At 38.1% G+C, this 21,866-nt stretch overlaps 1 protein-coding gene across 1 annotated transcript; it reads right to left on the reverse strand.

The window, feature by feature from the left end:
• Positions 1–1,667: 1,667 nt before the first annotated feature.
• Positions 1,668–20,737, reverse strand: TMEM106B (transmembrane protein 106B; the record flags this gene model as incomplete). The annotated part of the gene is made up of 7 exons (XM_079711745.1): positions 1,668–1,806; positions 2,548–2,601; positions 3,364–3,413; positions 3,665–3,805; positions 13,141–13,300; positions 17,130–17,193; positions 20,521–20,737. The coding sequence occupies 7 exons, from the start codon at positions 20,735–20,737 to the stop codon at positions 1,668–1,670; spliced, it is 825 nt and encodes a 274-aa protein (XP_079567871.1).
• Between the last annotated feature and the right edge of the window lie 1,129 nt (positions 20,738–21,866).

The following is a 21,866-nucleotide window of genomic DNA, read 5'->3' on the forward strand; positions in this document are numbered from 1 at the left end:
AAGAAGTTAGTGCATTTCACCCATTTAAATGTTCACTGAAGAAAACTTAGAGAAAGTAACATGAAAGTTAAGTAAGGGGAAACCTGAGTAGGTTTAAAGGCAGAAAGGAGGGCTTCATTAGCTCTAACTAATTAAATAAAGCTCATGTTCTATAGCTGAGAGAGTCAGACTTATAAATAAGAATGTTTCAGACCCATGTTAGGCACTTTGGGAGTAGGGAGAGGGGTAACCTGATCTCTGTCACTAGGGAACATAGGAAACTACTCTCAAGCCACTTACTGTTTTTGGTATCACAGTCAGCCCCTATGCTCAGTGGTAGGTATTTAAAAGGTACTCAGAACGTGGTAAGCAAAAAGGCAAAAAGCCCAAATGCAAAATGGTATTAAAAATATAAAATAGCAAAATGAATAAGTCAATAATTTACACTTGAAAACAATTTTAAATAAAATCCAAACCAAAAGTAGAAACCTTTAAAAATGTAACCTGCTAGGGGCATGATATCCAAGATGTGCAAAGTAATTAAATTTTTAAAAGCATAATATAGGTTTTATTTTGCTATAGCCACCGTAATTTAATAACAGGATTTCTTGGATAATTTTACCAAAGAAATAACCTCCTCCTCTAAAACATTCATAAAATTGATCATTTGGGTACCTAACAGTTGTGAAAAGTAAGTGTATCCATAATTCTTTAGTATGAAAAGCAACATTAAAAAAAGTGGAGCATCAAAATATTTTATTTCAAATCTATGTTATGCCTGATCTAATATGTAATTGGAAACATATATTCTAGAGGTTTCTGAATATCATTTTCCTTTTTTTTTACAAATTTTTATGAGCAACTTACTATATTTTAAATCTGTACCACTTTATTTGACATTAAAGCTACATAAAAGCCATGCAGAATTTATTTACAATACTGTACATTAAATGATTATGTTTCAAGATTACATAAAAATTTCACACAACTATAACTAACATGGAAAGATGTGAAACACATTATTTAGGGGTTTTAAAAAATTTTAGGTACAGAATTTTGCAAAGATTATTTTGGTTTATTAAGTGTTATGCAAGCAATAGCTTGAAGTAAGATTGACAAAAACATGCAAATGAGTAGGATTTCAACATGAAAAAATAAAAACATTTAGCTAAAAGCTAAAATAGCACATAACTGAAATACTACCAAGTAGCAATGGGAATTTATAAAACAGGACAAAAAAGGTTACTCTTTAAATGTCTTCATGAATAGGCCCACAGTAATTTTCTATAAAAACATTCAGAAATAAAGTTTCTCAAATTATGTTCATCACATAATTATATTCATCACAAATCATCAATTATGTTTTCAGTAGTGATTAGAGCTATGAATTTTAAATAATTATTTATCCTGTAGGAGAAGTCTTAGTTTTCCCCTTTGGGGACCAGGAGCAAAGAAAACCAATCAGTAAATTTAGATTCAAGTAAAAGATCCTGGTACAAATATCATGAACACAGAGTGGAGAGTTGTAATAACCTACAAGTCCACATACTCTTAGCCATACTTTTAAAACAGAAGTATAAACTTTAGGTTGTTCAATTTAAGATCTCCTATCAGGAAGTAAGTACCTCATCCTTCAGAGTTTGGAAAATGTCAATAGGTATTTCCTCTCCAGGTGCATCTTTCAGTTTTCACTGTTGTGGCTGAAGTACATTTAGATATTCAGACTGCCCCAACTGATAAGTTGTGTTCCTTCCACAATCAACGTACTGGTACCTCTCCTGGGATATCTGTTCTGAGTGTCCAAAGTAAGTTGTTGTTACAGTAACTCTAAAAATAAAATAAATGGGGAGAAACACTGAATAGTTATATATAAAAAAGCTTTCTAAAGTGAGAACACTTTATATATCAAAATTCTCTCCAGGGAGAGATTATTTGATTAATGATAACTTAATATTGTGGACATGGGCCTCTTAGGGAATATTTCCCCAACAGACAACAGGAATGCTGGCTGAGAAAGCCCTATCCAAAAATAATTATATACAAAAATTATTTTTTCAAAACACCTATCTTTAATTAAAATAGATATTTAGTTCACTGCACTCTTAAAAATAATCACACAGTTCTCTCATCAGAGGAAAAGGTTTATCAAATGTTAGCTAATGGTCCAAATACCCAACCTATAACCTACAGTGTTTTCATGGCTTAGGATAACACCCAATTTGCAAACCAATAACTTTCCTGGTCTTCACTACTGTTACTGCCTTTACCACAGGCAGCAAGGAACTGGGTGTTGAGCTCATCCTTCTCTCTATCCCAATTTCTACCATTTTCCCAAGTTCTTGCAAGGTCCAGATTCACTATTTAGCAGCTGTGTGATCCTTCACTACTCCTTTGAACTCCCATTTCCTCATGTGTAAAGTGGGATACTATTTACTTCACCTCATTGCAATCCTGTAAGGCTTAAAACCCAAATGAGACAGCATTTATAAAGATGTGTATACTCTAAGCCAATGTTATACATCTAAAGTTTTTAAACAAAGAATCTTTCAAAAAAAAATTCGTACTTACTGCATCATGAGTACTATGTTATGCACTTTGATGGATATCAGTGTACAGAAATCACTGTTAAAGAAAAAACAATGTGAATAAATACAAACTGACATTGTAAATTTAAAATAGTTTAATTACAGTTCCTCTTCCTGTGTTAAAGCTAACAGAAATACTATTAAGAAGATATAATAAATAAGCATTTAATGGTTGAGCATTTTCTGTATCTCAAATGATGATTAATATTTTCATGGCTTCTTATTCTATGCCTTCATACTACAACAATTGTAGAGTTGTCTACTTATTATTTCTACTTTTTGTTTACCTTTTGAAATTTTAGTAACCAGTTTATTAGTTACTCAGAAATTCTATATCAGGCTGACATCAAAAGGTGATAAAAATTATCACTATTTTTTACTTAACAAGAGCTAATAATCATCTAGACCTAATTTAAAAGCTTTACAACTTCAAACCAGCAATAGAGTTCTAAACATCATTAGCATTTTTAGTCCTCCTATACTAAATCAGAAACAAATACTAGAATATGTGAGATTATGATTCTCATAACATAGTAAATAAAAAGTGCCATGGTGTATATGATCCTAATTCTGAAAAAAAAATTATGTGTATACGTATATATACATTAACGTTATACATGTTGAAAGGGGAGAAGAGAAGGACAGAGATGATCAGAGGCCAGAAGGAATATTCCAAAATGTGGTCTTGTCACTTCTAAGATGATGGGAAATTAAACATATATATATATATATATTCACACCTACACACACTTACTCTTTATAATTTAATGAGAGAAAATAATTAAAAATCAGAACTTACAACATATAACTCATTTCCTCTGCTATGATAGTAGGTACTGTATAATCAATCTGAAAGGCAAAAAATAAATCAATAGAGAACACGATCAAAACATCAAGTATTTCAGATACATTTTATAACTTCAAAGAGTTTGGAAATTTCTCCCTTTATGGGTTTGATTCTAGGACTTTTTCTTACACATGTATGGGATACAATTCAAAGTCTAGTTCTTTAGGAAATCCCCCATCTCCCTCAAGTTAATATAACACACAAAGTTGAGACTCATTTAACTTCTCCAAAGTATTTCATGAATGAAGCTTACCTGTTTCATATCCAGTGGACCAATATTGGTAATGTTGTTTAAGCGTGCCTTTCCAATAACTGTTTTTGAAAATTGAACTTGTGCAGTGATGTTTTCAACTTCAACAGAATAATAGTTATTGTTCGTTATATTTAGTGTGTTCTGAAAAAGAAAGGAGGCACAAAATGTACAAGTTATCTTAGAATAAGCATAATATGAATCAAAATTAATACAGAAGATGACTCTCCAGCTGTGGCTATGCTTAATTTATTAGGAGGAAGGAAAGTATCACCAAAAATGTCAAAGAACATTCAGTGAACCAATTATTTGGTTTTAAGCATGAGTACTATGTATATAAAATGCCTACAATGAACACATACTTTTAAAAAGTAGGCAGAGAAAATGTATAGTACAAGAATACAGAAAAATGAATGTTAGAAAATGTATTTGCGGCCTTAGCAAAAATTCAATAAAAAACATTCTAAAATTTCATCAAAATTTTTCTAAATGTTAACACGTACATCTTCGCAGACTAAGCTACTTCTGATTCGATTAAATACAAAGACAATCTTTTAAAATGTTAAACACAACTTTAAATAAACTTCTATTTAAAAAAAATTGGTACTTTAACTTCATGAGTAGAGATTTCTAGCAGGTCACTTTTGAGAAGAAATGGGATAGATTCAAAACTGGCTGGAAAGAAATGCAGTTGTATCATTTCTATACTTAACAGCTGGGGCCAACTTTTGCAATTCTAACTTAAAACAATTGTTTCAAATTACTTTAGAAAATAGTCAACGAAATAAAAAAGAAAAATGTTAAATCAAGAAATAAAAGATAGGGCTTCCCTGGGGGCACAGTGGTTAACAATCCACCTGCCAAGGCAGAGGACACGGGTTCAATCCCTGGCCCGGGAAGATCCCAAATGCCACGGAACAACTAAGCCCGTGCGCCACAACTACTGAGCCTGCGCTCTAAAACCCGCATGCCACAACTACTGAAGCCCGAGTGCCTAGAGTCCGTGCTCCGCAAAAAGAGAAGCCACCACAATGCGAAGCCCATACACTGCAACGAAGAGAAGCCCCTGCTCGCCGCAACTAGAGAAAGCCCGTGCACAGCAATGAGGACCCAACACAGGCAAAAAAAAAAAAAAAAAAAACCCCACAAATAAATTTATAAAAAATTTTTTTTTCTGAATTAAAAAAAAAATTTTCAATCAGGTTGATTGAATCCATGGATACACAACTGGTGGATATGGAGGGCAGACTACATGTTAATAGGCCTGGAAAGAAGTAAAGATATACATTATGGTATTTTTCAAATGTCTTTTAATGATAATTAAACATTTTCATAAGTAAAGACAATAAATATTACTAAAAAACAGTAGTAGTAGTAATATATACTAATTTTAAGAAACAAAATACTAGGGCCTCCCTGGTGGCGCAGTGGTTGAGAGTCCGCCTGCCGATGCAGGGGATACGGGTTCGTGCCCCGGTCTGGGAGGATCCCATATACCGCGGAGCGGCTGGGCCCGTGAGCCATGGCTGCTGAGCCTGTGCATCCGGAGCCTGTGCTCCGCAACGGGAGAGGCCACAACAGTGAGAGGCCCGCGTACCACAAAAAAAAAAAAAAAAAAAAAAAAAAAAAAAAAAAAAAAAAGAAACAAAATACTAATTACATTTTTGAAAACACTGATAGAAAACCTACAGAAATCTCACTTTTTTTTAACATCTTTATTAGAGTATAATTGCTTTACAATGGTGTGTTAGTTTCTGCTTTATAACAAAGTGAATCAGTTATACATATACATATGTTCCCATATCTCTTCCCTCTTGCGTCTCCCTCCCTCCCACCCTCCCTATCCCACCCCTCTAGGCGGTCACAAAGCACCGAGCTGATCTCCCTGTGCTATGTGGCTGCTTCCCACTAGCTATCTATTTTACGTTTGGTAGTGTATATATGTCTATGCCACTCTCTCACTTTGTCCCAGCTTACCCTTCCCCCTCCCCGTGTCCTCAAGTCCATTCTCTAGTAGGTCTGCATCTTTATTCACATCCTGCCCCTAGGTTCTTCATGACCATTTTTAAAAAATTTTAGATTCCATATATATGTGTTAGCATATGGTATTTTTCTCTTTCTGACTTACTTCACTCTGTATAACAGATTCTAGGTCCATCCACCTCACTACAAATAACTCAATTTCGCTTCTTTTTATGGCTAAATAATATTCCATTGTATATATGTGCCACATCTTCTTTATCCATTCATCCGATGAAGGACATTTAGGTTGCTTCCATCAACTGGCTATTGTAAACAGAGCTGCAATAAACATTTTGGTACATGACTGTTTTTGAATTATGGTTTTCTTAGGGTATATGCCTAGTAGTGGGATTGCTGGGTCATATGGTAGTTCTATTTATAGTTTTTTAAGGAACCTCCATACTGGATGTACCAATTCACATTCCCACCAGCAGTGCAAGAGTGTTCCCTTTTCTCTATACCCTCTCCAGCATTTATTGTTTCTAGATTTTTTGATGATGGCCATTGTGACTGGTGTGAGATGATATCTGATTGTAGTTTTGATTTGCATTTCTCTAATGATTAAAGATGTTGAGCATTCTTTCATGTGTTTGTTGGCAGTCTGTATATCTTCTGTGGAGAAATGTCTATTTAGGTCTTCTGCCCATTTTTGGATTGGGTTGTTTGTTTTTTTGTTATTGAGCTCCATGAGCTGCTTATAAATTCTGGAGATTAATCCTTTGTCAGTTGCTTCATTTGCAAATATTTTCTCCCATTTTGAGGGTTGTCTTTTGGTCTTTTTTATGGTTTCTTTTGGTGTGCAAAAGCTTTGAAGTTTCATTAGGTCCCATTTGTTTATTTTTGTTTTTATTTCCATTTCTCTAGATGGGTCAAAAAGGATCTTGCTGTGATTTATGTCATAGAGTGTTCTGCCTATGTTTTCCTCTAAGAGTTTGATAGCTTCTGGCCTTACATTTAGGTCTTTAATTTTTTTTTTTTTTTTTTTTTTTGCTATACGCGGGCCTCTCACTGCTGTGGCCTCTCCCGTTGCGGAGCACAGGCTCCGGACGTGCAGGCTCAGCAGCCATGGCTCACGGGGCCAGCCGCTCCACGGCATGTGGGATCTTTCCAGACCGGGGCACGAACCCACGTCCCCTGCATCGGCAGGCAGACTCTCAACCACTGCGCCACCAAGGAAGGCCTACATTTAGGTCTTTAATCCATTTTGAGCTTATTTTTGTGTATGGTGTTAGGGAGTGTTCTCTCATACTTTTACATGTACCTGTCCAGTTTTCCCAGCACCACTTATTGAAGAGGCTGTCCCTTCTCCACTATACATTCCTGCCTCCTTTATCAAAGATAAGGTGACCATATGTGTGTCGGTTTATCTCTGGGCTTTCTATCCTGTTCCATTGATCTATATTTCTGTTTTTGTGCCAGTACCATACTGTCTTGATTACTGTAGCTTTGTAGTATAGTCTGAAGTCAGGGAGCCTGATTCCTCCTGCTCCGTTTTTCTTTCTCAAGACTGCTTTGGCTATTCGGGGTCTTTTGTGTTTCCATACAAATTGTGAAATTTTTTGTTCTAGTTCTGTGAAAAATGCCAGTGGTAGTTTGATAGGGATTGCATTGAATCTGTACATTGCTTTGGGTAGTAGAGTCATTTTCACAATGTTGATTCTTCCGATCCAAGAACATGGTATATCTCTCCATCTATTTGCATCATCTTTAATTTCTTTCATCAGTGCCTTACAGTTTCCTGCATACAGGTCTTTTGTCTCCTTAGGTAGGTTTATTCCTAGATATTTTATTCTTTTTGTTGCAATGGTAAATGAGAGTGTTTTCTTAATGTCACTTTCAGATTTTTCATCATTAGTGTATAGGAATGCCAGAGATTTCTGTGCAATAATTTTGTATCCTGCTACTTTACCAAATTCATTGACTAGCTCTAGTAGTTTTCTGGTAGCATCTTTAGGATTCTCTATTTATAGTACATCATGTCATCTGCAAACAGTGACAGCTTTACTTCTTCTTTTCCGATTAGGATTCCTTTTTTTTTTTTTTTTGCGGTACGCAGGCCTCTCACTGCTGTGGCCTCTCCCGCTACGGAGCACAGGCTCCAGACGTTCAGGCTCAGCGGCCATGGCTCATGGGCCCAGCCGCCCCGTGGCACGTGGGATCCTCCAGGACCAGGGCACGAACTCGTGTCCCCTGCATCAGCAGGCGGACTCCCAACCACTGCGCCACCAGGGAAGCCCTGGATTCCTTTTATTTCCTTTTCTTCTCTGATTGCTGTGGCTAAAACTTCCAAAACTATGTTGAATAAGAGTGGTGAGAGTGGGCAACCTTGTCTTGTTCCTGCTCTTAGTGGAAATGGTTTCAGTTTTTCACCATTGAGGACGATGTTGGCTGTGGGTTTGTCATATATGGCCTTTATTATGTTGAGGAAAGTTCCCTCTATGCCTACTTTTTGCAGGGTTTTTATCATAAATGGGTGTTGAATTTTGTCAAAAGCTTTCTCTGCATCTATTGAGATGATCATATGGTTTTTCTCCTTCAATTTGTTAATATGGTGTATCATGTTGACTGATTTGCGAGTATTAAAGAATCCTTGCATTCCTGGAATAAACCCCACCTGATCATGGTGTATGATCCTTTTAATGTGCTGTTGGATTCTGTTTGCTAGTATTTTGTTGAGGATTTTTGCATCTATGTTCATCAGTGATATTGGCTTGTAGTTTTCTTTCTTTGTGACATTTTTGCCTAGTTTTGGGATCAGTGTGATGGTGGCCTCGTAGAATAAGTTTGGGAGTGTTCCTCCCTCTGCTATATTTTGGAGGAGTTTGAGAAGGATAGTTGTTAGCTCTTTTCTAAATGTTTGACAGAATTCGCCTGTGAAGCCATCTGGTCCTGGGCTTTTGTTTGTTGGAAGATTTTTAATCACAGTTTCAATTTCACTGCTTGTGATTGGTCTGTTCATATTTTCTATTTCTTCCTGATTCAGTCTTGGCAGGTTGTGCATTTCTAAGAATTTGTCCATTTCTTCCAGGTTGTCCATTTTATTGGCAAAGAGTTGCTTGTAGTAATCTCTCATGATCTTTTGTATTTCTGCAGTGTCAGTTGTTACTTCTTTTTCATTTCTATTGATTTGAGTCTTCTCCCTTTTTTTCTTGATGAGTCTGGCTAATGGTTTATCAATTTTGTTTATCTTCTCAAAGAACCAGCTTTTAGTTTTATTGATCTTTGCTAATGTTTCCTTCATATCTCTTTCATTTATTTCTGATCTGATCTTTATGATTTCTTTCCTTCTGCTAAATTTGGGGTCTTCTTGTTCTTCTTTCTCTAATTGCTTTAGGTGCAAGGTTAGGTTGCTTATTTGAGATGTTTCCTGTTTCTTAAGGTAGGATTGTAGTGCTATAAACTTCCCTCTTAGAACTGCTTTTGCTGCATCCCATAGGTTTTGGGTCGTCGTGTCTCCATTTTCATTTGTTTCTAGGTATTTTTTAATTTCCTCTTTGATTTCTTCAGTGATCACTTCTATTGTTTAGCCTCCATGTGTTTTTTTTTTTTTTTACAGATGTTTCCCTGTAATTGATATCTAGTCTCATAGCGTTGTGGTCGGAAAAGATACTTGATACCATTTCAATTTTCTTAAATTTACCAAGGCTTTATTTGTGACCCAAGATATGATCTATCCTGGAGAATGTTCCATGAGCACTTGAGAAAAATGTGTATTCTGTTGTTTTTGGATGGAATGTCCTATAAATATCAATTATGTCCATCTTGTTTAATGTTTCATTTAAAGCTTCTGTTTCCTTATTTATTTTCATTTTGGATGATCTGTCCATTGGTGAAAGTGGGGTGTTAAAGTCCCCTACTATGAATGTGTTACTGTCGATTTCCCCTTTTATGGCTGTTAGTACTTGCCTTATTGAGGTGCTCCTATGTTGGGTGCATAAATATTTACATTTGTTATATCTTCTTCTTGGATCGATCCCTTGATTATTATGTAGTGTCCTTCTTTGTCTCTTCTAATAGTCTTTATTTTAAAGTCTATTTTGTCTGATATGAGATTTGCTACTCCAGCTTTCTTTTGGTTTTCATTTGCATGGAATATCTTTTTCCAGTCTCTCACTTTCAGTCTGTATGTGTCCCTAGGTCTGAAGTGAGACTCTTGTAGACAGCGTATATACAGGTCTTGTTTTTGTATCCATTCAGCCAGTCTATGTCTTTTGGTTGGAGCATTTAATCCATTACATTTAAGGTAATTATCAATATGTATGTTCCTATTACAATTTTCTTAATTTTCTTTTAAGAGGATAAAATACAATAAAGTTAGATAAGCAAAGTTATTAAAATAAAAAATAATTATTAAGAAATTTGTTTTTAATTAAAAAAAAATGACGGACAGAACCCTAGGACAAATGGTTAAAGCAAAGCTATACGGACAAAATCTCACACAGAAGCATACACATACACACTCACAAAAAGAGGAAAGGGGGAAAAAATAATATATCTTGCTCTCAAAGTCCACCTTCTCAATTTGGGATGATTCATTGTCTATTCAGGTATTCCACAGATGCAGGGTATATCACGTTGATCGTGGAGTTTTAATCCGCTGCTTCTGAGGCTGCTGGGAGAAATTTCCATTTCTCTTCTTTGTTTGCACGGCTCCTGGGTTTCAGCTTTGGATTTGGCCCCTCCTCTGCATGTAGGTCACCTGAGGGCATCTGTTCTTCGCTCAGACAGGATGGGGTTAAAGGAGCCGCTGATTCGGGGGCTCTGGCTCACACAGGCCTGGGGGAGGGGGAGGGAGCGGTATGGATGCAGGGCGAGCCTGCGGCGGCAGAGGCCAGCATGACGTTGCACCAGCCTGAGGTGCGCCGTACGTTTTTCTGGGGAAGTTGTCCCTGGATCACGGGTCCCTGGCAGTGGCGGGCTGCACAGGCTCCTGGGAGGGGAGGTGTGGAGAGTGACCTGTGCTCACACACAGGCTTCTTGGTGGCGGCAGCAGCAGCCTTAGCGTCTCATGCCCGTCTCTGGGTTCCGCACTGATAGCCGCACGTCGCGCCCGTCTCTGGAGCTCCTTTAAGCAGCACTCTTAATCCCCTCTCCTCGCGCACCAGGAAACAAAGAGGGAAGAAAAAGTCTCTTGCCCCTTCGGCAGGTCGAGCCTTTTTGCCGGGACTCCCTCCCGGCTAGCCGTGGTGCACTAACCCCTTCAGGCTGTGTTCACGCAGCCAACCCCCGTCTTCTCCCTGGGATCCGACCTCCGAAGGCCGAGCCTCAGCTCCCAGCCCCCGCCCGCCCCGGTGGGTGAGCAGACAAGCCTCTCGGACTGGTGAGTGCCGGTTGGCAGCGATCCTCTGTGAGGGAATCTCTCCACTTTGCCCTCCGCACCCCTGTTGGTGTGCTCTCCTCCGTGGCTCCGAAGCTTCCCCCCTCCGCCACCCACAGTCTCCGCCCACGAAGGGGCTTCCTAGTGTGTGGAAACCTTTCCTCCTTCACAGCTCCCTCCCACTGGTGCAGGTCCCATCCCTATTCTTTTGTCTCTGTTTATTCTTTTTTCTTTTGCCCTACCCAGGTACGTGGGGGAGTTTCTTGCCTTTTGGGAGGTCTGAGGTCTTCTGCCAGCGTTCAGTGGGTGTTCCGTAGGAGTTGTTCCACGTGTAGATGTATTTCTGATGTATCTGTGGGAAGGAAGGTGATCTCCGCTTTTTACTCTTCCGCCATCTTCCCCCCTTGAGAAATCTCAGCTTTTTATCTCACTGTCACTCAGTTAAACCTAATGTTTATCTATATAATAAACCTATTTCCTATTTAATGTTCACACTTTCTCAATTTAGTGAAGGACTAGTACCCCTAAATGTGGGAATTCCTGAATAATTATTTAAAATAAAGTAAGATATTTACATTTAAATATACTTTCTGGTATCTAAAAGGGACCAGCACATGGATTTTATTATTTTTCATTATAAATTTACAATACTAAAACAGACTCTGGAGGTTGGCCAAAAATATCCAGCCATTGTTTTAAACCCCACACAAAAAGGGAAAATTTGTTCCTTTTTCCAAATGGCTGTTACAGTGGAAAAATACCCAACAATAATTCCCCAATGATAGGAAATGATTTACAATTAGTAGTTATGTTTTATGCATATATATTTTTTCCCTGTATATAGTTTATTTTTCTGGCCGCGCAGTGCAGCTTGTGGGATCTTCTTTTTTAGAATATTTATTTATTTAGGCTGTGCCAGGTCTTCGTTGCGGCACGTGGGATCTTTAGTTGCAGCATGCAGGCTTCTTAGTGGCAGCATGTGGACTTCTTAGCTGTGGCAAGCATGCGGGATCTAGTTCCCTGACCAGGGATCAAACCTGGGCCCCTTCTGCATTAGGAGTGCAGAGTCTTACCCACTGGACCACCAGGGAAGTCCCAGCTTGTGGGATCTTAGTTCCCCGACCAGGGATGGAACCTGGGCCCTCAGTAGTGAAAGTGAAGAGTCCTAACCACTGGAGTGCCAGGGAATTCCCAGGGTTTTTAAAATTTTTCTGTGTTTTTTTTAAAGTTTGACAACGTTTGACAGTACGCCATGAGGATAAATGAATTCATGGGAGTTCTTTTTTTCCTATAATTAAGTAGTAATTCCACTTTAACACACATTCCCTTTCACTTCCTGTCCCTCTAAATCCCCCTCCTCCCAACCAGCACCACAGGCATCTCTACCTCAACCTCAAGCATACCAACCACCTCTTTGAGGAAAACCAACTGAAGTCCAATATCTCTCTTCCAAACAAATCACTGCCACACAGATGTACCTTAAAGCCTGAAGCAATATATATATTCCTTTTTAATAATACGGTGGTTTGCAAACCATGCTTCTTTCAAATAAATGTTAACATGTAAAACAGGTACAAGACCTTCTCTGAGGTGTTTGTTTGTTTGCTTGTTTGTTTTCAAGTGTGGGAAGGTTGTAGAGTCCTAAAAACCACTGTCCTGAGAAACACAGATTTTCACACATACTAATTTGCAAGAGAAATCAGTCACTTGTTCTCTACCTTTTAAAACAAAGGAATGGTCTGTTAAAGATGACAAAAATTGTGTTTCACAAAACACAAGGAAATGAAAATGTTACATGTATAACATGTATTGAACTAACTATGTTAACGTCTGGCTAGAAGCTATTCAGAGTCAAATGTTGAAAAGTAAATAGATTGTAATTACTTTTTTCCCAGTAATTAATTGTTTTATTTTACCCTCCCAAAGGCATCTTCAAATGCTAAATGATTCTGAATACACAGAATTTGCCAATTTGCCATTTTCAGCAGAATCAGAAATGACAGAAAAGGTCAATATAGCAGACACACAGAAAGAAAACTGAGTAAGTGTTACCTTTAACGTTCTCTCAATAAGGACAAAGGTGCTGCTTAACATGACAACAGAATGAAGTCAAATATTTTTAATATAAATATGTACTTACTGTGATATTTAAATATATTGTACGCTTTGGAACATCATAACTGACGTATGCCGATTTTACACCAATGTATTTCACGTCGATAGAGCGAGGGAAAAGGAAAAACACAGCCAGTCCAGAAAGAAGCAGACAGACAAACACAGAAGCCATCACATACAGTTTTCTGAAAAGGAAAATGGAATATTTAAATATACATGCATCAAAAATTACATAATGAAACATTTAGAGAAGACATTTTCATTTTGAATTTTTCCCCTTTTATACCAGCAGGAAAAGATGTATGATTTTTACCAAGTTTTTACATTATAAAAGTATTGAACAGGGTTAGTTTTGAATCTATTAAGTGTTAAAATGGTCTCCTTAAAAGACATATTTTCATTTTTGGAGACTAGGATTTCAGGCTTATTATAGATAGAACATTTACTGTGGTGATTCCCAAACCAGGCTGCTCATTAGAATCAAGCTGGGGAGCTTTATAAAACTATAGATTTCAAGACTCCCTGATGAATTAATTCACTGAAGCAGAATTTTCACATATGAGTTTTGGCATTATATGATTCCCTAAAGTGACTGCTCATCAGAACCACCTATGAAGCCCTTAAAAATGTAATGACATAACCATATGCCTCATCAGTCTCACTAAGACAGTCCGTTTTGAGTCTCCTCATCCAAAAGTATTTATGTACTCCTTTTTACTTATTTTTTAAATACATTTATTTATTTATTTATTTTTGGCTGCATTGGGTCTTCGTTGCTGCGCATGGGCTTTCTCTAGCTGCAGCGAGCGGGGGCTACTCTTCTTTGTGGTACACGGGCTCCTCATTGCAGTGGCTTCTCTTGTTGCGGAGCACAGGCTTTAGGTGCATGGGCTTCAGTAGGTGCAGCATGTGGGCTCAGTAGTTGTGGCTCATGGGCTCTAGAGCGCAGGCTCAGTAGTTGTGGCACACAGGCTTAGTTGCTCCATAGCATGTGGGATCTTCCCGGACCAGGGCTCGAACCCGTGTGTCCTGCATTGGCAGGAAGATTCTTAACCACTGTGCCACCAGGCAAGTCCCTGTACTCCTTTTTAAAAATATTGTTTACATTAATCATGTCTGCTTTGAAGATGCTGTTAAACTGTTTCTTTAAAATCAAGAAAGGGGATATTATTATGCAGAGATAAAACAAAGAAAAAATAAAACTCACATGACTTTGCTATTCATCTACCGCCCAGATGCAAGTGTTTCTCTTCCATCTCTCACTCTTTATTTCCATAGATGAAAACTGCCTCTTATCTTTAAGTTTACCAACAAAACTAGAGTTTCAAGACACTGCAGTCAGCCCTCCAATATTTGTGGGTTTCTAATCCCTGAATTCAACCAACCATGGATCAAAATTTCCCTCTATGGTTGGTTGAATCCACAGATTTGAAACCTCAGATGTGGAGGGTCGACTGTACTATGCCATTTTATATGAGGGACTTGAGCATCAGCAGATTTTGGTATATGTGAGGGCTCCTGGAAGCAATCTCCCCATGGACACTCAGGGACGAAAGAATTTCCCTGGTTTCTCCAATAAACAGCACTCTGTCAAAGCCCATAGCACCCTTCTTTTGGTTTCTTTTTCTGTCTTGCATGTCACTTAGTTTATCTTTTCCTTATATTCTAGCCATCCAAAAAATTCTTGTTTTATCCTTTCCTCCATCCTCTCTTCCCTAAAGAGAGATCTGTACCTAAATGCCCTGATGGATCTCATCTTATCCCTCACAACAGTTATTTCAAGTACCTCTTGCAGATGTTTTATAAATGTTTCTGAGTATTTTAACTTGCCCAAGTTAAGAAAAGAGAGCAAAATCGTTTATCAAAAAACAAAATAGGGCTTCCCTGGTGGTGCAGTTGTTGAGAGTCCACCTGCCGATGCAGGGGATACGGGTTCGTGCCCCGGTCCGGGAAGATCCCACATGCCGTGGAGCGGCTGGGCCCGCGAGCCATGGCCGCTGAGCCTGCACGTCCGGAGCCTGTGCTCCGCAACAGGAGAGGCCACAACAATGAGAAGCCCATGTACCACACACAAAAAAAATAAAAAATATAAAACAAACAAAAATTCACTAAATCACTACTACTTGACCTATACTGCTGTCTGGAGCAAAGAGAGAAATTCCCACTCACTCACTCTGGACTTCCAACCTGAGTAGGGTGGTGATCACTACTGGATTACCTAATAGGTAGTTTAAAAACACACTTATAGTACCCACTATACACCAAAACACCTTAAAAAGGTATTAAAAAGAGTTTAAAAATCATGATAAAAATGTGAACTTTGTTGGATTTTTTTACACTTTAGTGTTTTTATTTCTCATGTGCAGGTGAGCCCACCACACTCTGGTACCTAGGGCCTGTAAGTCAGCTCTAGGTGTGAATATATGAATCAGTATTCTAAATTACTTTGTGCCCAAAGCTTACAGCCGTAACAAATATTACTGAACCTGGTGGGACAATAAAATAACATTCCCCTTAGTATTTCATACCAAATTGAAAAATTGGCTAGTTCACTGATGAAGTACATAGATCTCCATTACAAAACTCATCAGTAATAATTTTTCTTATGGCTCTAGGGACAGTAACAGAGTCCTGCAAAGTATATGGTACTGATGAAGTTATGAAGGTTGTGCAGTTTATTTGGACTCAAGTTACAATTCTGTATCTGCCATTTCATATTTGCAGCATTTTAGGTAATTTACTCTTTTCCTCCATTTTAAAACCTGTAGGTTTGTTTCGAGGATTAAATGACATAGCTAAAGTATGGAGACAAAAGCAATTAATAATTTCTTGACTACCTCATCACAACTCCAACTTATAAAGAACCACAGTTTTCCCAAAATATTATAATTTTACTACATATTGAGAGTTACTGTTTTTTATTACAAATCTGAAACTCCTAAAAATTCTTGAGGCGCTTCCTATAAGTTCTCAGATTTCTTAGCTTACTACAGGTGCCAGGATCTGGTCCTTGTTATTTTCTCTAGCCTCATCTGTACCACTTTCCCACAGTGCTGTTTACTTTAGCCATACATCTGAAGGCTAGACCACTCCTCTGGCCCTTTCAGGTGCTATTCCCTCTGCTTGTTAGGGTTAGGAAATTAACCCTAATTTCTCGCACATTCATAACTGTCTATATATTATATAATAAAGGGTCAGACTGACTGTTTATAAACTCCTGGGTTCATCTTCTTTCCATGAAAACTTAGACATGCTGTTCTACTGCTTACGTGTTTAAAGCACTGTGGTCAAGAAGTAACATGCCAATCTGATTTTCTATCCCTTATAAATTAATCGATGCTTTGCTTGGATGCTCAAAGGGGCTTTTCAGTTTTTTGTTCTTACCTTTAAAGTCCACTCATTTCACTAAGAAGGGTTGATTATTTCCAAAATTATGGTATGTCTTTTCTTTTTTTAAACTTTAAAAAAATATATTTACTTATTTATTTGGCTGTGCCGGGTCTTAGTTGTGGCACGCAGGATATTCTTGCCTCATGCGGGATCTAGCTCCCTGACCAGGGATCAAACCCGGGCTCCCTGCATGGGGGGCACGGAGACTTAGCCACTGGGCCACCGGGGAAGTCCTTGTCTTTTCAATATGTAGATTCACGTATTGCTTTACTTCAGGGAAGTGATCTTGAATTAAATGTTTGCTATTTGTTCAGTTTGCCTCCTTTGATTTTCTTCAGGGACTCCAATTACATTTATGCTCAATTTCCTTGGCTTGTGTTCTACACCATTTCTCTCAAGTACTTTTCAAGAACTTACCACAATCAGGAATCATTTTTTAATTTAATGACATAAAGTATATGACGGTATAACTTAACAACCTGATAGCATTTTTCCTTTGAATAGTTTTTGTTTGTTTGTTTGCTTGGGTGAATAGTTTTAATTAAAATATTTACTTATACATAATCTAAAAAGCAAAAAATACAAAAAAAACACACAAACTGCCATTTTCTTATAATCACTTACGTTCTTCTTGGCCTTAATCTCTGATCACTGTATGGAATTAATGCCACCAGTTGGTTTTCTTGTCCTAAAAGTAAAAGAATTAGATTTAGAAATTTATTAACATCATTAATTAAAAATATAGTGGTTCCTCATCAAAGTCTGGTTTGGAAAGACCAGAATACTATCTGGTTCTCATCTCATTCCTTTAGTAAACTGCTCTCAACATCTTCAAAAATTATCCAGTAGCAGCTGAGTTCCAAAGCAGATATTGTGTTTTTTCATACCTCAATTTCTAGCTAATAAAAATATTATAAAGAATGAGGAAGAGTAACTCTTTCTTCCACTGAGAAAAAAATCTAAAAAGTCCCAGCTTTCAGAAGATCTGAATTTACCAGGCCTTCCTTCACCCAATCAGTTTTCTACTCCCCACAGTTTTCCATTAAGACTTCAATTTGATTATCTGAATGAGAGCAGAAGAAACATATTGTTACTGCTGTCCTGAAACCCCTATAACTGCAGAGATTCCTACACTATCTCCCCTGAAAACCAAAACTGACACATATTAAGTCTCATGCTCCAAGAACCCCTATTTATACACAGTCTTCCAGGACTCTTTCAGGTCACACCCCTCTCCACATTAAGTCACTTCAAAATTCAGTAGTTCTTTCTTGGGTTGAGCATTATCCATATGCTTTAATGGATAAATGGACTTTTAAATGCCAATTTTCCAATCTTTTCACAACTTGGCTCTTTGTATTAACTATCAAAGCACCACAGTCAAGTTCCCTTTTAACGCTTTCCATAATACTTTCATTATTCCTCCCTGCTCCCTCCACGTCTCCCCTCATCTACACTCCCCCTACCATACCCACATATAAATAATATATATAATATGTATCTGTGTGTGTGTGTGTGTGTACATATCCTATCTTGTTTGGTGGTATTCATCTGTCTAAACTGCAACTGGTTAAAACCAACCCTTTGGCGACTATACCTGTATCCACACAGCTAAAAGTAGATAAAGAAAAACAAACAACTATGCTCACTAGTCTCATTTAGATTACTATCTCAAGTGGCCCTTAATAATGCCAGCTATATTTCTCTAGTTCATACTCTCAATCTGGGGAATTCCCTGGTGTTCCAGTGGTTAGGACTCTGTACTTTCACCGCCATAGGGCTGGATGTGATCCCTGGTCAGGGATCCCACAAGCCGTGTGGCACGGCCCCCCAAAAAAGTGCATACTCTTAATCTGACTCTCCCAAACTACAATTTCATAACTTCCACTTTCTCTTCAAACCTCCAATATCTTCTCCCCTATCCTTACTCTTAGCTCATGATGTGGAAAAGAGAACTTCCACAAGCTACCACCACATCTACCCACCCACCCACCTGCCTCTGCATCCATATACTCTACCTTCCCTTCTACTGCTGGGAGCAAATTGCCCATGCTTCTCTGGAGGAGCAGCCCTCTGCACTTGTGCACCAGATCTAATAATTGTCCTCTGTTGCCTGCATTATCAATGTTTTCTCTATGGAAAAATCTCATCAGCATACAAACATAGTATTCATTCCATCTTTAAAAAATTCTTCTCCTGATGTACAGCCCCCTCTAGCTACCACCTCTCTTCTCTCCTTTTCCTCTAAAACAGCAAAACTCCTCAAAAAAGCTATTTTCTAACTATAACTTTGCTCCTTCTATGCATTCCTGATCCTACTCTATACATGCTATACATTTTTTTGCAGACTACCAAAACTGCTCTTTTAAAGGTGGCCTCTAAATCACCAAATCCCATGGCCAGTTCTCAGTCCTCACATTACTTGATCAGGTCTAACATAGTTGATCAATTTCTCCTCTACCAAGGAGTACATCTTCTTCATTTATCTTCTAGGACACCACAAAGGGATTTCCTACTTCTACTCTAGCTGCTCTTTTTAGTGTCCTTTGCTAATTCTTTCTCATGTCACTGACCCAAAATGTTGCAATGTCCCAAAGTTCAGTGCTAAAGTCTCTTCTGTTTTCTATTCACACTGACAACCTTGGTGCTGTCATCCAACTCACCTAAAGTATCATTTATACACTGATGACTCCAGCCTAGGCCTTGCATCTGAACTCCAGGCCCTTATTATAGCTAACTTCCTACTGAACATATCCACTTAGATGTCAAATATGCATCTCTAAACTTACATATCTAACACTGAGCTCCTGACCTCTCACCTGACACATACACTCAAACCTTCTTTTCTCCATTTTAATAAATGGCTACTCCATTCTTCCAGGTGCTCAGACAAAAAATACCTCTGAATTCCTCCTCAATCTTACTATCCACAATGTACATCCAGGCTGCTAAAAATGCTTACTAGCTACACCTCAAAAATATAGTATCCAGATTGCAAAAATGAGACTCCAGCCCTCCCCCTGCCCTCAGCCTGGTGCATTAATACCTTTAACTACAATAATCCTTTTATTCTCAAATACCTACTACCTCTGCAAACATAAAGCCTTATATTGTCATTTTCTCCTACCCTCGGGGTCTCTCCAGGGTTAAGTATCAACTTCAATCAAGCAGAAAATGAGAATAGTACAAGGTACTTTTACTATTGCTACTTATTACCATTGCTACTAAAGTAGCCTACAAACAGCAGGTGGAGATTACTCCCTACTGACTTCCCCTATGACATGCCACAAACTGATTTTTTTTTTCCTATATGGCTCACTTTCATATACTGTCCCTCTTCATGTAGATCCTTTTAAAAATAACTAATTAGTGCATGACCAGCTTATTATTATTCTTTAAATAACAAATCAAAAATATTAGGTCACGGGCTTCCCTGGTGGCGCAGTGGTTGAGAGTCCACCTGCCGATGCACGGGACACGGGTTCGCGCCCCGGTCCGGGAGGATCCCACGTGCCGCGGAGCGGCTGGGCCCGTGAGCCATGGCCGCTGGGCCTGCGCGTCCGGAGCCTGTGCTCCGCGACGGGAGAGGCCACAACGGTGAGAGGCCCGCGTACCGCAAAAAAAAAAAAAAAAAAAAAAAATTAGGTCACCACATTACTTAAATTGCTCCTAACACTCAATATGGCAAGGTGACTGTGATATGACTTCTACTTATGCCAAATAGGACTAAAAGTTTACAGTCAAGAGATGCTGCATATCTGCTATAATTGCAGGTGGGAAAGAAAAGATACTGGAGGTAGAAGAGTGGTTTTCATTATTGCTTTAGGACCCTAATTAAAATCTTTATGTTTGTTTCTTTGTGTCCTTTTGACTGAAAATAACTGATCCGAAGTTTTAACTGTAATTCTAAGTCTTTTAAAACATAAAGGGTTGTGCTCAGACCCACGGATTTCACAGTATTTGTGCAAACACTTGGAAACATTCTTTAAAGAAAAAACAGTGCAATAACACATACCCCTAGGAATTCTTCCTGTTCCTTGACAAGTGGGGCAAGTGACACTATCTCTTCCTGTAAATTCCACATATGGAAACTGAGAGACATCTCCACTTCTTCCATCTTCATTATGGGCTTCACTATTAACCAATCCAGTCCTCATATTTTCAGTTGATGTGACTCCATAAGCATCTTCTTTATTTGAATGTAAAGGCAAATGAGAAAAAGACTTTCCCATGTCTAAGAAAAAAAAAATCTTACAGTAAACTTCAGTCAAGAAGTATACTCAAGAACATTATAGGATATTTATACTGATCAAATTGATTTAGAACAACCTTCAAGGGAGCGTTCAAATCACTATCTGGATTAGAATTATACTCAATCAAAATAATGTCCGAAACAAGGGAGCCATTTACTAGAGTCCAAAAGTGTTTTTCTAACAAAATATTATGAAATGATATATCAGTTATGATAAGAATGGGCTTTCAAACAACATTAAAATTTGACAAAAGTCTCCACTTTCTTAGAGTTCTCTGAAAAGAAACACATGGACTTCACTTTTCTTAGAATAAAACAAAAACACATTCTACCTTTAAATCAATTAGCACTGAAGGCAAAAGTGGCTTTGGGCAGATTACAACTAGGTATCACCAGGAAATATCAAAGTAGTATTTTTCAGCCTTTTAAAATTCATGCCCCTATGTGATAAATAAAATCCCCAATCTTTCTCATCCTCACATTTCTTGCTTTAAACATTTAAATACTTGCAACAAAAAACAGCTCAAAAAACAAACCTACAGATTTTTCTTTCATTCAACAGTTGGTGGAGTTAAAATTATGAAATTAATATTCTAAAATATTGACTATAATTTACCAATACAAAACAGCAAAATTTAGAACATTAATTTCAAAATTTTAGGATGACAGTATCAAAAATACAAGAGAAATTAACTATAAATTTAAAGACAAATAAAAATAGTGTTAGTACCTACATCAAAATAACCTCTGTAGGTAGGTAACTCAGTAACACTGCAGTTTAAGTCACAATTTTAAGGATTAAAAAAACTTAAAAAGTCATATATTCTAATCGGTTGATATTCTGAGGACAAATTAACAAAGCGGGAAAGCTGAATTTAAAAATAATACATTCCGGGCTTCCCTGGTGGCGCAGTGCTTGAGAGTCCGCCTGCCGATGCAGGGGACACGGGTTCGTGCCCCGGTCTGGGAAGATCCCACATGCCACGGAGCGGCTGGGCCCGTGAGCCATGGCCGCTGAGCCTGCGCGTCCGGAGCCTGTGCTCCGCAATGGGAGAGGCCACAACAGTGAGAGGCCCGCGTACCGAAAAAAAAAAAATAATACATTCCTT

The sequence above is a fragment of the Hyperoodon ampullatus genome (assembly GCF_949752795.1).
Source record: "Hyperoodon ampullatus genome assembly, chromosome: 9".
In the NCBI taxonomy this organism is placed as follows: domain Eukaryota; kingdom Metazoa; phylum Chordata; class Mammalia; order Artiodactyla; family Ziphiidae; genus Hyperoodon; species Hyperoodon ampullatus.